The sequence below is a fragment of the Myotis myotis genome, unplaced genomic scaffold (assembly GCF_014108235.1).
Source record: "Myotis myotis isolate mMyoMyo1 unplaced genomic scaffold, mMyoMyo1.p scaffold_m19_p_4, whole genome shotgun sequence".
NCBI classification, from domain to species: domain Eukaryota; kingdom Metazoa; phylum Chordata; class Mammalia; order Chiroptera; family Vespertilionidae; genus Myotis; species Myotis myotis.
Window position 1 is genome coordinate 53,151,445 of NW_023416346.1, and position 13,460 is coordinate 53,164,904.

General features: G+C 39.9%; 1 protein-coding gene across 1 annotated transcript in view; it reads right to left on the reverse strand.

Annotated features, from left to right (window-relative positions):
* Positions 1-3,770: 3,770 nt before the first annotated feature.
* Positions 3,771-13,460, reverse strand: part of VSIG1 (V-set and immunoglobulin domain containing 1) — a 36,113-nt gene continuing 26,423 nt past the window's right edge. Inside the window, exons 4-7 of the mRNA XM_036304131.1 lie at positions 9,691-9,846; positions 9,213-9,332; positions 5,180-5,327; positions 3,771-4,354 (exon numbers count right to left, since the gene is read on the reverse strand). Coding sequence (XP_036160024.1) covers positions 4,069-4,354; positions 5,180-5,327; positions 9,213-9,332; positions 9,691-9,846 — 710 coding nt within the window. The 3' untranslated portion in view covers positions 3,771-4,068. The remainder of the gene's footprint in view (positions 4,355-5,179; positions 5,328-9,212; positions 9,333-9,690; positions 9,847-13,460) is intronic.

A 13,460-nucleotide genomic window follows, 5' to 3' on the forward strand; every position in this document is an offset into this window, starting at 1 on the left:
AACAGAGAGAGGTGAGAAGTTTGGGGAAATATTTTTTGGTGGTAAGAAGTGAATGATTAAGAACCCCAAGGCTGGTTTTTAATTTGATTGGGACTGCTCACTTAAACTTTTAACTACCTATGGTAAAATGAATCAGGTAGTACCTTCTCTGAATAAGAATGATGCCAAAATAATTTGGTTAAAGTTTAATCAGAATATTTAAGTAATGACCTATTCCATTACTTATTTTCTGAGCCACTGATAAGCAGAAAAATGTTCACTTATTGTAAGGCTCTTTTAACATATGAGTCCATTTTCTTTCCAAGTTAAGATTTAGTGAAAATGTTACCATCATATATATATATATATATATATATATATATATATATATATATATATATATATATATATTATAGGGTCTCAGGACTCATTGCAAACATAAATATATGTATATTATGGATATACTAACAGAAAGCTAAGGAGACTGGGATAAAAGTCACACTGACCCAGGGTGGCCTTATGGTAAAGTAGATTGTAACCCATGTGGCTTGACTTGGGAGGGACTGAGAAGTCTCCTTTTCCCAAAAATAACTCCCCTGTGGATTTTTCCAATTCTTGAAATACCACTGTTTAGACTCTGGATTAAGGAACTGTCTGTGTTCCAGAGTTCCCTGTTTAAAGGTAAATACACCTAAGAGAGCTAAGTCCTTATCAACCTGAATGACATCATTGGATGATGAAAGATCATGTTCACTGGACAAAAACAGGTTACAGAATGGCTACCTTTTGAAAGGGTGGCAAGGGTCCTGAGCAATGAATCCTGTCTGAGGAATGCAGAACTGAGTGTGTCACTGAGCTAAAAGACATATGAGAATCCTGGAAAATAAGACACCGTAAAGCCAGGAAGGGCACTGAAAGGAGAGATCCAAAAATACTTCTTCAGATTAACATTACCTACTTTCCAACCTTGCCCAGGTAGGGTTTCTGCATGAACAACATATACTATATTTTTAAATGCAGACCTCTCCTTCCAGTCTTGTTCAATTGATTATGCTATTTTTAGCTCAGCTTCCTGGCTATCAAGATCATTTTTGTCATGATTCATACAGCATAATAGTCATTCCCTCTAGGGGCAGAGCATCTATAGATTTATTGCGTGCCTTCCACATTTTTATCGAAGTCATTAGTTCTTAATCTTGGGTTCAGGCTGTCTGTAATTTATCTAAAACTGTACATAACATTTTTTTTGTGTATAAGAATTTCTCTATAGAGAGGGGTCCAGAGTTTTTAGCAGGTTCTCAAGGTGATCCATGACCTCAAAAAAGGTTAAAAACCACTGATCCAACTATTCAATATTTTGAACAGAACAGTGCTAATAAGACAGAGTTCTGTAAGATCACCAAGAGTGCCTTTCATCTTGTTTGGCACAGATCCACCAGAAATTTTGAGGTGTAGTGGTTGACTATTACATGTCAGTCTCTTGTGATTTGCCTTTCTCATAAAAGTGGAAGGGAAAAGTGAATTCCACCTACTTTGGCATTCTGATTGTTGAAATTTTCATACTGCTGATATTTAGTTTTTAATCTCTAAATATAAGGTCACTCTTAAGACCATCATTTTGATTCCTATACACATCAGACACCATATATCATAATATATTTAGCCTAAATGTAATTACAGCTACTTCAAAAACCCATGTGATTAGCTAAAATTAACACACATCAAAGAAAATACGTAAGTTACAGCTTGCTATCTGTTTTCTACATGGCTTTGAACAAGTATAATGTGAATTCAATGCCAACCTATCTTAAAACCTAGGATCTCAGTTATTGTACAGTTAGAATATATATAGAAAGGGCTCCACAGTTTAAGAAAATCCTCTACATGAAAATCTGGATATTACTAGTAGATCTTCATTACTTTACTTAAAAAGGATTCAAAAGGGAACCCTTGTGCACTGCTGATGAGAATGCAGATTGGTGCAGCCACTATGGAAAACAGTATGGCATTTCCTCAAAAAAACTAAAAATGGAACTGCCATTTGACCCACTGATCCCACTTCTAAGAATATATCCTAAGAAGCCTGAAACACCAATCAGAAAGAATATATGCACCCCTATGTTCATATAAGTGTTATTTACAGTAGCTAAGATCTGGAAACAGCCCAAGTGCCCATCAGTAGATGAGTGGATAAAAAAGATGTGGTATATTTACACAATGGAATTCTATGCAGCTATGAAAAAGAAGGATCTCTTACCCTTTGAGACAGCATAGAGGGACCTGGAGCTTATTATGCTAAGTGAAATAAGCCAGTCAGAGAAAGATAAGTATCACATGATCTCACTCATATGTAGAATCTAATGAATCAAATAAGCTGATAAACAAAAATAGATCCAGAGACCCAGAAGCATGAACAGACTGTTGACCTTCAAAGGGAAGGCAGGGAGAGTGGATAGGAAGAGATCAACCAATGAATTTGTATGCATACATCCATAACACATGGACACAGACAATAGTGAGATGAAGGCAGAAAAGGGGTGGAGAGGGTCAATGAGGGGTGGGAGAGGAAGGGATGTCTGTAATACTTTCAACAATAAATATAAATTTTTTTTTAAAAAAAGGTCTCAACTTGGAAGGGTCAGACACAAAAAATTCCTTACTGAATGATCCCATTTATATGAAGTTCAAGAAAAGGCAAAGTTAATCTCTAAATGATGGAAAACAAATTACTGGTAGTCTAGGTCCAGGATGTTGGTGGGATTGCACAAAGGGGTATAGGAAATGTTTTGGGATGATGGAAATATTCTAGATGGTTGTAGTGGTTTCCTGGGTATATACATATGTCAAACACATCAACATATCAAACAGGTGCAGTTTATTCTACATAAAGTAAATTTCAGTAGTTTCTTATAGAAGACTTACCTTAGGATCATTAAAATAAGATGTTATTGAATATTATTTATTGAACCTTAAAATAAGCTTTAAAATCTGATTCATTATGTAAATGAAAAAGTCTACCTGTAAATTTCTTCAAGGTGGGATGTAGGTGAAATATAATCAATGGAAGGGATTTTTAACTGGTGAAGAGGTGATATCAATGCATTTTAGTTACTATTTAACATACAAGAATGATATCTCTATTAATGTGGAATACCCCAATAGTAAAACAATTTAAATAATTAGTTCAGATTATCTAAAATTGATTTTGAGTGTCAATTTAGAACAGTTTCCTAAACTGGCCTTTCCAAAGTAGCTAGCATGAGACATAGTGATAGCACAATAGCTCATTTAAAGCTACATGGTACATCAACCGTGATATCAACATTTTGTATTCACTAAAGGAAGATTGTATTGGGAATTGTTTGCCTGTACATTACTTTGCATTTAAAAATTGGGTTATTTAAAAAAATTGCTATGCTCAGATAGTGAATAACAGGGTGGTTCCTTCGGAAATCTAATATGATAAATGAAGCATTAATTTTAAGACCTAGTTTTAAATGCTACGTACCAACAAATATGAACCCTTTAAATAATCTTCTCTGGAATTTTTAAAGATTTTTTTCTAATCTGGGATATGGTAATGGTGAATTCTTTTCTTAGTGGTTAATATGAAAATGGGAAGCATTGAACTAATCATAGAAATAATATTGAATCCAATTAAAGCCACCTTGTCATGTGTGCATATGGAATGTAACAAAGAGTAGCTAAAAATACAGAAATAAGATTTTCTGAAATACTACACAAGTGTTAGTTGTATATACAGATGTCAAAACATAACACATCAAACTGTATACTTGAAATAGGTGCAGTTTATTCAACTGAATTAGAAATCACTTGCTTTTATAATTAGTTATGCTTATGTGTTAGTAAAATTGTAAGTACATTTTACTGGTAAGGCAGGAACCCTTGCATTTATTTAGTAGTTATCTTGACCTGTTTATTTTGGATTGATGGTAGGAGCACCTTGTTAAAAGAGGGTTGGTCAAAATGGAGGGAGGTAGTGGGTGATTGGTTAGGTCAACTGAATTCTAAGTGCCAGTAATGGGTTCCTTAGTGATAAACACTGCAGTTAGGCTACCAGCCTATGACTTATTCTGGTTTTTCCTTATCACCCAAGGCTTTAATTACAATCCCGGGCTCTGGCTTGGGCTCGGGTTTGGGCTTGGGCTCCAGCTGGATTTCAAGCTCAGACACCAGGGCAGGCTCAGGTCCTGGGGCAGGCTCCAGGGAAGACTCAGGAATGGTGATAGGCCCATGATCTGCCCCCAGGATGGTATCGGGTTCAATCTCATGGAAGGAAGTTGGTGTTGCTTCTAGTTGAATAACATCTTCAGATGGCATTGTCTCGAACTCTGTAACTCTGTTTGTCATTGGTCTGCAGGAAGAAGGCCCAGAGAAGACCAAGTTAGGGTTTGACATTTCACGTGGAGCCATAGGTTTTAGTGACCATAGGTCCCAATCTGTTCAAGACCTCTGTGATTTCTGATATTCTGGTTCACTGTTAGACCACGTGTCTCTATTTTGGGTGCAGAAAAGTTATGTCTCAACAATATCATTAGAGTTCAAGAGAGAAAAACCAGTGTTCCAAATGTGGGAAAACATATCAGGGTGAAAGGATCTATTCATCTAGTAAGATCTTTGAGGCCCAAATCCATAACTCGGGTGTTATCTCTAGCTCACACTTCATCTAGCACAATACTTGGCATCTGGTTGGTGCCCAATACACAGTTGTGGAAACATAGAAATGGCAAGATGAACAAATGAACAAGTGTGATATACATTCACGAAGAAATGGCAGAGTGGTCAAGAGCATAGGCTGTGGGCCCAGTCATGTTCTGACTTCTGTAGACCTTAGGCACTTTTGCCTTTGTGGGACCCTTGTTCCAAAAAAAAAAAATATTGAAAATTATATTTTATGACCAGTTGGTAGAAAGACAAGTATACTAATATGCTAAATCATTTTCTTAGACCTAAAATGGTTATTGTGGTTAAATAAGTTAATATAAAGTGCTTAGAACAGTCTGAAATACAGCACTCAGTAAACAGTACACAACATGATTCTTTTATAAAAGTAGTGAGAATGAACAGAAAGATACGCCTGATATTTTATGCTAAAAGGAGTGCTTTAGAAGAGCTGACTGAAAGAGCTATGCCAGAGAAATGACTATATTCAAATAAAGACAACAAATTAAGGTCTTACTCGAGTTCTGTGGTGGTTTTAGAAGTTCTCTTCCTTTCATTCCCCTTTGCCTTTGCCTTGCTCCTTGCATAGCACACCGCAAAGGTGATAATGGCAGCACCTACTAGGGTACCCACCAAGGCCCCAACAATGATTCCAACTTCTGGATCTGGAGTATACAAGCAACTGGTTAGTAAAGTGGAATATATTGTCTCTGCCTCATACATGTACTTTTGTGACAGGGGGCAATATTTGGGGCATTCATAGAGTGGAAAATATTGGAATTGCATAGGCTGGGAGTATGGAAACCCCTAGAACTCTGCCAGTTGAACTCAAGGGGGAAGCATGATGGCTAGGTCAACTATGTAGTTTACTCATTCACATTTACACACATAAATAAAAAAAATGCCAAATTGGGGGAGGTGGCATCACTTTCAAAAAGGGGCATCATCCTATGCACCAAGAGGTTGCTGGTTTGATTCCTGGTCAAAGCATATGCCCTGGTTTCAGGCTCAATCCTCAGTAGGAGGCATGCAGGAGGCAGCCAATCAAATTTCCTCTCATTAATGTTTCAATCTCTCTCTTTCCCTCTCCCTTCCTCTCTCTAAAATCAATAAAAACATATTTTTAAAAACTTTATATTTAAAAAATTAAGTTTCGAGGAGTCTTCAGTGTGCATTTGCTTGGTGAGTGAAAGAAACACCATGGAGCTACACTCTGGTGACCAGAGAAATGACCTCTGTTACAGGCATGGACATTTTAGCAGGTTTTCCAAGAGAATAGGTCAAGTGGGTCCCTACATTCTCTCTCATAGTTTCCATGCTCACTATGGAGTCTCATATATTCTGGCCACTGGAAAGGGATATGCCCATTTCATAAACTGGTTTATTAGATCAGTCTATAGAGAAATTTATTATGTGAGATGATTCAGCTGAGCATGAGACTTTATTGTCCCCAAGAGGCCATGTCTGTGTTCCAGGAAGGCTCATCCCCATCCACCTCCCTTCAAATAAGAATGGACATCTTATATTTTGAGACTAAAGTCTAGTTGAATTGAGGGATTATTCCTTCAACATTTGATGATTAAAGGAATACGTGTGCATAATTTAGAAAGTCAAACAGTTCCACTAGGCATCAAACAAAAACAAACCAAAACAAAAATCACCAGTCCTCCATCTCTCAGTCCCATTCACTAGAGACAATCATTTTTAACTATTTTGTAATCTTCTAAAATGTGCCCCCATGTTTCTATTATGCTTGTTCTAATATGTTCTCTACGTTTTCCAATTTTGGTTATTTTCTATTGACTTCCTACTCTGGAAGTTGAAGTTTTAACTCTCTTACACCATTCCCCTCACACCCTACCACATTCTCCTTATATATTTACTAGTGGCCCGGTACATGAAATTCATGCATGGGGCGGGGGGGGGGGGGGAGATGGGGGTGTGTCCCTCAGCCTGGCCTGCACTCTCTCCAATCTGGGACACCTTGGGGGATGTCCAACTGCCAGTTTAGGCCCGATCCCGGGATCAGGCCTAAACCAGTAGTCAGACATCCCTCTCACAATCCAGGACCACTGGCTCCTAACCACTCACCTGCCTGCCTGCCTGATCACCCCTAACCATTCCGCCTGCTGGCCTGCTCACCCCCAACTGCCCCCTCCCCGCCAGCCTTCTTGCCCCCAACTTCCCCCCCTGCCAGCCTGCTTGCCTCCAACTGCCCCCCCTGCCAGCCTGCTCATCCCAACTGCCCCCACCCTGCTGGCCTGTTCACCCTTAACTGCCCTACCCTCCTGACCTGATCGCCCCTAACACCTCTGCCTCAGCCCCACCACCATGGCTTTGTCCGAAAGGTCTTCCAGTCTAATTAGCATATTATCCTTTTATTAGTATAGACTAGAGGCCCAGTGCATGAAATTCATGTGTGGGGGGGTGTCCCTCAGCCCAGCCAGCACCCTCTCCAATCTGGGACCCCAGTGGGATCAGTCCTAAATGGGCAGTTGGTCATCCCTCTCACAATCCAGGACTGCTGGCTCCCAACCGCTCACCTGCTCACCTGCCTTATTGCCCCAAACCACTCTGCCTGCCAGCCTGATCACCTCCTAACCACTCCCCTGCCAGCCTGATCGACGCCTAACTGCTCCCCTGCCGGCCCGATTGCCCCCAACTGTCCTCCCTTGCAGGCCTGGCCCCCCCCCAACTGCCCTCCCCTGCAGGCCTGGTCACCCCTAACTGCTCTCCCCTGCAGGCCTGGTCACCCCTAACTGCCCTCCCCTGCAGGCCTGGTCACTCCCTACTGCCCTCCCCTGCAGGCCTGGTCACCCCTAACTGCCCTCCCCTGCAGGCCTGGTCACCCCTAACTGCCCTCCCCTGCAGGCCTGGTCACTCCCTACTGCCCTCCCCTGCAGGCCTGGTTGCCCCTAACTGTCCTCACCTGCCAGCCCAGTCACCCCTAACTGCCCTCCCTTTCAGGCCTCATCCCTCCCAACTGCCCTTCACTGGCCTGATCGCCCACAACTGCCCTCTTGTGGTGGCTATCTTGTGTCCACATGGGGGCGGCCATCTTGTGTGTTGGCGTGATGGTCCATTTGCATATTACCTCTTTTATTAGATAGGATAGCACTAGTTGTAGGTAAATCCAAGTTTGCAATATTATGACTATGTAAATACTTCCACAGCTATAAGACACATACCTTATTAATCAAGAGGCAGGGAGGCAGGAAAGAAGGGAGGGAGGGAGGGAGGGAGGGAGGGAGGGAGGGAGGGAGGGAGGAAGGGAGGAAGGAAGGAAGGAAGGAAGGGAGGAAGGAAGGAAGGAAGGAAGGAAGGAAGGAAGGAAGGAAGGAAGGAAGGAAGGAAGCCAAGTGTCAACATCACTGGAAAGAGGATTCAAAAGGAAGAGAGGTTCAAGTATAAATCCTAGGAGTCTCTACATCTGATGTATGACTGTACCTCTGGAAAGGTAAAATGGGACTGTGGAAGATCCAGAGAAAAACAGCATAAATGGATCAAAGGACTGGGGGTAGAATGGGACCACAGAAAGGACAGATCAAACAGATGAAGCTTCTTCACTTTGAATAAAAAGAGCTGAAAGTGATATAAGGATGAAGGTGTATCCTGGATTTGGAAAAATGTTTGGATCAGGGCAAATAAAAGGAAGAAATCTCAGCTTCATAGGAAAGCAATGAAACTGGCCACCTGTATATTGTATGTATTAAAATCATATATTCAAAGTAAGTTAGAAAAAAGGAATAGATGACATGATCCTAAGTGTTAAGTAATCTTTGAGAGGTATAGCAAGATATCCTTTATGGAGGCTTGCCATTGACTGGTCCAATTTGAAAATTCCAAGCCCTCAAATCTATGATTAGTAACTAAGCACTTTTGAGCTGGAAGGTTGAGGTTTAGAGGCATCCAGATACTGCCAGTTACTAACTGGATTACCTTGGGCATATAACTTACCTACGTGAACTCCAGTTCTTTCAGTAAAATGAGAGTAACATATCCTGCCTCCTAGATAGGGTATTTGGAAGACTGAGAGAAGTAATGCTCACAGTACCTGGCTGAGTGTCTGGCACATAATTTGTGCTCCACAAATATTAGCTACTGTGACTGTACATATGAGTGTTCTTATTACTATCATTATCAGGGGCATATCTTGACAAATTAGTTAAGAACTGGAAAGATTGTGAGCCCCATGTTTGACATAGATTGCTACAGTTTCACCTTGATTTACCAACAGCGCAACAAAGAAAATTTAGCCTAGTACTATCAATGAGGCTGTTGTTTTATTTATTAAATAGTAATTCCTACTTTCTAGAGATTTTGTGAAGGTTAAACAAATTTATTTTTATAAACATTTTAGGGCAGTGTGTGGCACATATTAAGTATTGTGTAAACAATAGATACGTATTAGGATGATAATGCATCATATTAACCTTTAAAGCAACAAATCTCCAGAGAAACAGGAAGGACTAACCAGGACTAATTAATTTACTTGATTGGCAGCCCCAGGATACTTGACTTAAGGAGAAACTGTTGTATGATCAACTCACGTGAAATAGTTAGATCGATTTCACAGGAGCTATTGCCGAGGTTGTTGATTGCAGTGCACTTGTAATGACCTTGTTCAAAATTGGTCAGATTTCCAATAACCAAAGTCCCGATGGCTGGGTCTGTCAAAACCAGGAAATAGACTTTTGAAATCTCTTATGTGGGTAGAGATGTCAATGTAGCAGATCATTCAATGCCAACCCACTCCCTCACATTAGTTTCCCTTTCTTGAGGTGTGCAGGGTCCAACTAGACCCCTTAAGACTATTCCAAAGGTAGCCTCATCCCACCACCTCTGAGCCAAAACCAGGTTTGGCTTCTAGAAGTTGGGGATAAGACCAGATCACAATCATCTCTTTTCACACCCCCCTCCCAGAAAAATAGAAAATTGATCTGGAAGATGAACAGTCAGCCACACACACAAGCTATCAGCTACCACACACACCATACCTTGCCAGGGGCTTCTGAGGTATATACTTACTGAAGCTTTCTTTCACTGGGATGATGTCTTTTCCTTCAAGTTTATACCAGTGGTACACAGGGGAAGGCGTTCCAAGCACCGAATGGCAAGAAAGAGAGATTGGTCGGCCGGTTTCTGCTATTCCTTGAATGCTGCAAAAGGGCTTAGAAGGTTTGACTGTAAAATAATAACAAAGAGTAAAAATTCTGTTGAATGAATGACAGTCTATAACAATTACAGTCACTTCCTCATTTTCATTTTGTGAAATGTCCGCTGTTTTTTTTTTTTTTTAATCTTTAAAACTTATTCTGACAGTTTTCTATTTGTACCACCAGGTGGGAGTAGAGCACCTCAGATGCAAGAACCTTTCAGTCACCAGGCCATTAAGATTCTAATAGCAAGTCTTCCATCTGCCTCTTTCCCAGATCTATAACCAGGAATTTCCACTTTGTGTGTAAAAATATGTCTTTATTAAAACAACCAAATGTAAGCAAACACTGAACAACTAGGAGTATAATTTATATTCTTGAAGCACATTTTCAAAGGAAAATATAACACTTAAATACTTTGAGATAACCTATTATTTTTCTTTTAAAAATTATTATATTAATGCCATATTTTTATTTTTCCTTTTACTTATGAGTTACTTTTGGAACTTATTTTTCCGGGGTGCACAAAATGGTTGGAGGGTTTGAATTTGCCTGTGTCACTCATTGGTAGGGGAAGCCCATTTTGGGGGGGAGGGGGTGGTGCTACAGAGTGTTGAAATCTTTATTCATTTTTCACTCCACAAGCAAATACAGTGGAGCCTTGACTTACGAGTTTAATTCGTTCCGAGACCGAGCTCGTTAAGGAGCTCGTTACCTCAAATTACTCTATCAACTCAATGCAAAAAGTCAGCCGAGAGACAGCTGGTATCTCAAAAAACTCATTAGTCGGGACACTCATAAGTCAAGGCACCACTGTACTTGAGGGCCTTCTGACACAGTTCTGAAAGTGGGGTGGGGAGAGTAGTGAAAGAGGGCTTTGTATTTCATGTATTTTGTACTGAGAGCAGGAGGACCACAGGAGGAATTTAAGTAGGGGAGGGATGATGGTCATTTTAAAATTTTACCTGAATCTTACTCTTGGGTGCCTGAACCAAGGGAGAGGAGGAGACAAATTCAAGAGGTACTACAAGTCAACAGGATTTGGTGACCAAGTGGATATGAGGCATGAGGAAGAAGGTGGGGTCAGTGATGTCTCCCAGATTTCTGATTTGAACATCTGGGTACATGAGCTTGCCATCATCCCCTGAGATAAAGAATACAGGAGGAGGCACAAGTTTTCAGGCAAAGAGTGGGAAGGAGGGAGGAGTGAGAATGAGGTCAGTTTGGGACATACTGAATTTTAGCTGCTTATAAAACACCTCAATGGAGAAGTCCTGTGGGAAATTGAAAATCTGAATCTCCTCACTCATCTTACAGCTCACAGCTTTTTCTAACCTTAGTCTGACAGAAAGTTAAGTGCCTGAATGTGGAAACTTTCCAACTCATCTTCCTTATCTTAAGTTGGATTTAAAGTCCTCCAAAGACGTAGGTTCTCTAACTTAGGCTAGTCAGACCTTAATACTCCAGACCTCCCAGATTTCTGCTCTTGCTTGATAGGTAGCAGTTAAGAACAGAGCTCTGGATCAACACAGAATACTGGCTCTGCAACTTTACCCTAGATGTGTTTAGGCAAGTAACCTAACATAGCCAAACCTTAGTTGACTCATCTGCAAAATGTGAACAGGTGATTATCTGAGCTCCGGCTAATCCAAATATATTGTATTTATATTAATGAAGCCATGTTTATAGAGCCTTGCACACAGAATTTCTGTTGGCCACGAGCAGAACTAATTCCCGCAGCTGCACTTTATAGCTTGCTACTGAAGTTAATCTTCCAATCTTAGATTCTAAACTACTGTACACATGAGCAAGTAAACAGATATACTTGTAGCCCTTTGAAACACTTCACCATCCCTATCTTTAAACAGTTGTCTTTTTAACTAAGAGAAGTATTTTTTTTTCTCTTTACCTCTCCATTCTCTCTTCCTTTCCACTGATTTTCTCAGATGGGGACAATTCATTGGCTATGCCTACCCTAAACAAGACTATTTAACCAGAAGTCTATTGCAACTATCATTAGATTTAGATACTGAATTTTTTTTAACATGGAGATTTAATAGCCTTTACAGCATAATACAGCAATTTGAAAAGAAAATTAAATGGGGTATTTTATCACAGTCAGGTACCAGGTCTTGCATTAAATGATGGACAAAAACCTCAATGACTTTTATTCATTTCTTGAGTCCAGAATCAAATCTAGATAGGCATTGTATTTATATTTTGCTGGACACATGTTCTCCTTTAATTTTTTATTAATAAAACACTTAGTGAATCATTTTGAACCATGTCCCAAACCTATATATTTTCTAAAACTACTGCATCACTATTGAATTGGCACTTCATCAGTTAAAGCCCACAATTTACTGCCAAAGCCATTGACCTACCATTTAACTTTATTGCTTTAAACAGAATTGGGGTGGGAGGAAGAGGCTCACCTCAGAAAACAAAAGAAAATGCTTCAGCAATGTCTCAAACCTTCTCTAAATATATCATTTTCTTTTATATGCCAAATTGCATAAGGAAGATGATTCTCATTCTAAATGCATACAAAATAATTATTCAAACTTCCGCTGGATATTTTTCAGCGATTCATTTTTCAAGGCTATCATACCTAATGGAGCTCTCCTAAATGAATGGTGTCCAAACCACCTGGGCCTTTGCTCATTGCTGTTTTCTTCACCTAAACTGTGTCCTGCTACCTCAGCCCCTTTTCTACCTTACACACTCTTACACATCCTTCAATATTCAGTGCAAAAGTCACCTTCTCCAGGAAACCTTCTTCATTTCCCCAGACAGCTTTTAGTCCTTTCCCCTCTGTCTCCCAGATCTCCTCTCCTACCTTCACTGTTTTTAAGTTATATATCTGCCTCCCTCACTAGATTCTGAGCTTTTGGAGAGCTCAGACCCTATCTTTTACATCTTTCCATCACCGTTGCCTAGCACAGTAACTGGACATGTGCTCAGGGTTTATTGAATGAATTTATGCATGAACAAGTAAATGCATGGGATCAATCAATGCCCATCACTGGGTAGTAAAATGACTCTAAAAGATGCATTGCTAGGAAGATTGATCTTTAAGAAAATATTGGTACTTCTTTCCACCATTGGACTGCCCCCACCATGCCCCGCCCCTCAGTCAGGATAAGCAGAACAGGCACTCATATACAATGGAATTTGGGAACTGTAAAGAGCTGCTTCAATTTTTAGAAAAAATTATCAATTTCAAAATTTTCAAAAGCATTAACTTGTAGAATGCTTTTGTTTTGAGCCCAATTAATAAAAATAGAATTTTTGAGAGTTCCCAAATAAACAAAGAAATCCACAGACCCTTTGCCTCTTAAGTTTTCTGGATCCCAGATGCTTAAGGAAAAGTCATGACACAGTCATTGCAGGAACAACTAACCCAAATACTCATGGGAAAGAACAACTCAAAGAGAAAATGACCCTCAGCTTCTTATGGAAGTTGATTAGGGATTCTCTGAACTTTAAATTTAAGAATATTAACCTTTCTGCATAACTATCTCAGGACTATTTCCAAGATCAGTGATAAAAAAGTTTGGCTTCTTCGTCTATTCCTGGTCAGAAGGACAACCCAGAGCCAGGGAGCAACAGAAACCCATTAGAGGACTAATCCATCAAATT